The sequence below is a fragment of the Diospyros lotus genome, chromosome 11 (genome assembly GCF_014633365.1).
Source record: "Diospyros lotus cultivar Yz01 chromosome 11, ASM1463336v1, whole genome shotgun sequence".
NCBI classification, from domain to species: Eukaryota; Viridiplantae; Streptophyta; class Magnoliopsida; order Ericales; family Ebenaceae; genus Diospyros; species Diospyros lotus.
Genome location: NC_068348.1, coordinates 23,854,731 through 23,858,708, shown reverse-complemented (window position 1 = coordinate 23,858,708; position 3,978 = coordinate 23,854,731). Strand labels below are relative to the sequence as shown.

The window sequence follows — 3,978 nt, the reverse complement described above, 5'->3', positions numbered from 1 at the left end:
GCCTTAAGAGATAGATATTTTTTAAGCTTCTGCAAATCAACCGCTACGAACTTTCCAAGTAAGGGGGGACACGGCCTTCCATCTTTTTCTTTTTCTTTTTCTTTCAACACACTCCACATTTCTTCTAACCTTAATTTCAACGTACTCAAAGCGACAAGCTCCTTTGTCACTCAATAGATCTTCGTGATCTCCTTTTCCCATAAAGAAACAGTGAAGTATGAAAGGATCAACCGAGAGTGTGAATCAATTTTCAGTTGACTTGGTTCGATATAAAAGTATAAAACTTTATAATAGCAAATTTAAAATTATAATTTATTTATATTAATTAATTCAATTTTATATACTTGATGATTAATCAAATTTGAGTCCAAATGCCCTTATATTTTACATCTCTGACCTCTTTACTTGTAAAGACCCGCACGTCTCCTAAGAATTGGCTGCAGAGATCAGAGTGTCATCAGACGATCCTCGACACTTGGAGATCATCGAAAGGGCACAGTACAAATACAACTGATATGATGCAAAGTATATTATTATTCAGATTAGACATATGGAACGATGGAGGCTATTACACTGTACAAATTAACTACAAACTACCACAGGAAAACAAGATCCAAAGCAAAACAAATCAAGACCTCTCTCCTCCTCCTCCTCCCCCTCTCATCTTCAAGAAGAATCCTTCCCTTCCTGGAGGACTAAAATTCACGTTATTCCGCTTGTACTCTTGATACTGTTATTGAAATTGCTTCATGTTATGTTAGCGAGAGACCATTAACGATAATAAAACAGGCTTTCTTCAACTGATAATCACATTTGATTATTCTGTTAGGGTCGAAGGACTGTCAGAGTTTAACCCCCAGACATGAAAATGATCTCAAATTTCTAAGACAGCGCACCAGATATGGCTGCCCACGGCTCGTTTTCTCTCTGGATCCCGCCGTCGTCTTCCTCTTCATCCTCTGCCTCCCACAGAAAGCGAGCGTACGATCCCAATACAGTACTGCCATTCAACAAACATCAGTCCAGAATTAATTGGATTTGACATCAGATACAGCAAACATGTATCGTGATGGGAGGGGATTAATTACCAGTCGTCTGGAGAAGCAGTAATCGCACGGTCATAGTACGACTGGGCTCTCTCCTTGTCTCCCTGAGTCTCCCATATCAGCTTCCCGTACAAAGACAACACCTCTCCGTCGTCTGGACTCGCCAATATTGCTCTCCCGTAACACTCTTCCGCTTTAACCGAGTCTCCTTCCACCTTCATCAACAACAACAAAAACAAACATAGACATATCAAACAATTGTAGTTCCAGAAGTAAAACAACAACAATGAAAAGAGATCTGATCGAATTGCAGTTTAGTACCTCGTAGAGGAACGTCCCGTAGTTTCTGAGCAGAAGTGAGTTGGTAGGGTCTGACTTCAACATCTCCTCGTAATACGTTGGGATCTGGTTCCGGTCGGAGCTCCCATCGTTGAAACTGCCTCCGGACCAACCGTCTCCTCCTCCGCCGCCGCCGGCGGGAATCCCACTCTCCGGCCAATTTCCAATGTAATTATTCCGATCGAGACCTTCGCCCTCCAATATCAAGGATTGTACACGACCGAATCCCTCATCCGCTTCGGAGACATACTCTTCCTCCAGAATTATCGACGAAAAAGACCGCGATCCGACGCCGGCAACCTTACTCTCGGATCTGATTATGTCCGACTCGGATGAGGCCCGCCGTATGCCCCTCGTCGAATCCGCCACTCGAGTATTCTCAGCATGCAGAGCAATCCTTGCTGCTGGCCCGCCGCTCTTGGAGGTGGAATCGTGAACAGAGAGAGAGACCTTGGGTGAACCGGTGGCAAAGCAATAGTGCTGGATGGGGATCGAAGCGGTTCGCGGAAGCAAAGAGGCTTTCATGGTTGTCCGAATTGAACTGAAGAATCCAACCCCACTCGGGCTCTGGAAGTAGAGAGGGTCGGGATCGCTGTTGTATATATCAAGGGGGAAGGTCACTGTTGGAATGGGTAACGACGTGAAGTGAAGGGGACCGCATATGGTTGATTGACACGTGTGGCGGGTCACGTGGTAGTCACGGTCGCGGTGGAGACGGCGGGGGTGAGGAAAGGTGATCAGGTGCAGTGAGCTTCGGCTGGAAGCTTCTCCCACGTGGCATGGACAAACGAAAGCGGAGGCCTGCCATGCCACGTACCGGGACTGTGCTCGCATTCCACCAAGTGTACGGGTTGACACATTGTCTGTGAATAGTGATAGATCGAACGGAGGGCGAAATGTCTTATATACCCTCGACATGACCTGAATGCTGGGGATTCCACCCAAGGTTTTGAATGCACTTTACATAAAGCGCCTCAAGCCAGGCGTCTTGTGATAATTTATATTGGAAAATAATAGATTTGATCTTTCAACTATTAATTAACGTTGACATGCACAATAATTAATACTATTATTATATAATGGGAGAAACTAAGTTGAGTGTGTGTGTGTGTGTGTTTAATTTTGATGTTATATGGCAATTTTAAGATGACAAAAAATAATTCGATTAAAATATGAAGCAGTTTGGTACAGATTTTTAATTTTAATCTTTAGTTTACAATTTTATTTCTTGCCTAATGTCAATAAAAAAATGGACAGAAATGGTTAAGATGTTTGTGGAAATAATTCCAGAAACTTACAAAAACATTGAATGAAAGGAATTTCTGATAGAGAAATAAGAAGAAGAAGAAGAAGAAGAAGAAGAAGAAGAGGGAGTCAGGGAGGGAGAGAGAAGAAGCACAAACGAACTAAGGAAAGTAGGACACAGGAGGAGGAATCCCAAAACCATGGAGTCGACAAAGCAAAACATGGGGTGGCACGGGAGATTACAAAACAATATGGGCGCCGATGGACCGGGCAACAGGGGGGACGTGGTTTTGGCCTCTGGTCACCTTCTCAACTTCACTTCAACACAACCCTGGTAGCCGCCAGTTCACGTGCCGCCCCCCCCCCCCCCCCCCCCCCACTCTTTTGAATTTTGGTTAACACTTCAGCAAATAAAGTTCATGGCATTTTTATCATTACGGGGAAAATGTGATTTCATGCGGAGACTCAAAATTCTTGTTTATATATGATTGAATTTCTTAATTTAAGTGAGACTATGATTTTGAATTTGACTATAAATATAATATTGTTAAATTTGATTCCACGTGAACTTTATCTTATTTTGAGAAATATCCTCATATATTATTTTTTAATTAAGATATAATTTTTTATATTCATTTATAGATAATTTTAAATTTATAAATAAATGTCTAAATCACATAAATTTAGACATAAAATTTGTATGTTAATATCACTTTTGTATTATTATTTTTGGTTAGTGATATTTTATTCTTTTTACTCATATTTTTTTTAATTTAAATTTTTTACTTATATGTTCGTGTGTGATTGATTAATTTAATTATAGTGTGTATTCGATTCTATTTCGTAACAAACTAATATCAGTCGTTGGATTAAGTCATTAATCGTTTGCAAGATCCACCGTTGGATAGGAAAAAAATATATTCAGCAACACAATATCTTCTTCCTCTCCAAAGTTGGGTTTCTGGTTACCCAGCAGCAGCCACTGCTGCCACCAGCACCAGCCGTCGCCGTGGACCAAGCACGCCACCATTGTCGTCAGCACCTGCCGCTGCCGTCGCCCGCGTCCATCGCCGTCGACCCCCACAGCCATCGCTGACTGCCTGTATTCATTTTCTTCTCTGTCAAAGCTTCCGTCAGATCTGAAACCAGCTCCTCCCTTCGTCGTTCGTCGATCACCGATTGTTGGCCGCCATCGATATCCATCACGTTGCCGGCCATTGTTTGGTTTCCTTGTTCAACCTCCGTCCTTCGTCGCTGCTTGTTACCGCTGCGACCGCCGTCGATCACGTTCGCCGCCATCCTCCATTAACGCCTTCTTCTCCGGACTCCTTTGCCTCGGCCGACCAAA

The 3,978-nt window shown here is 42.8% G+C and overlaps 1 protein-coding gene across 1 annotated transcript; it reads right to left on the bottom strand.

Moving 5' to 3' along the window:
- Positions 1-516: 516 nt before the first annotated feature.
- Positions 517-2,341, bottom strand: LOC127812556 (uncharacterized). The gene is made up of 3 exons (XM_052352978.1): positions 1,368-2,341; positions 1,089-1,261; positions 517-1,000 (listed from the first exon to the last, which is right to left on the bottom strand). The coding sequence occupies exons 1-3, from the start codon at positions 2,301-2,303 to the stop codon at positions 883-885; spliced, it is 1,227 nt and encodes a 408-aa protein (XP_052208938.1). The 5' UTR covers positions 2,304-2,341; the 3' UTR covers positions 517-882.
- Between the last annotated feature and the right edge of the window lie 1,637 nt (positions 2,342-3,978).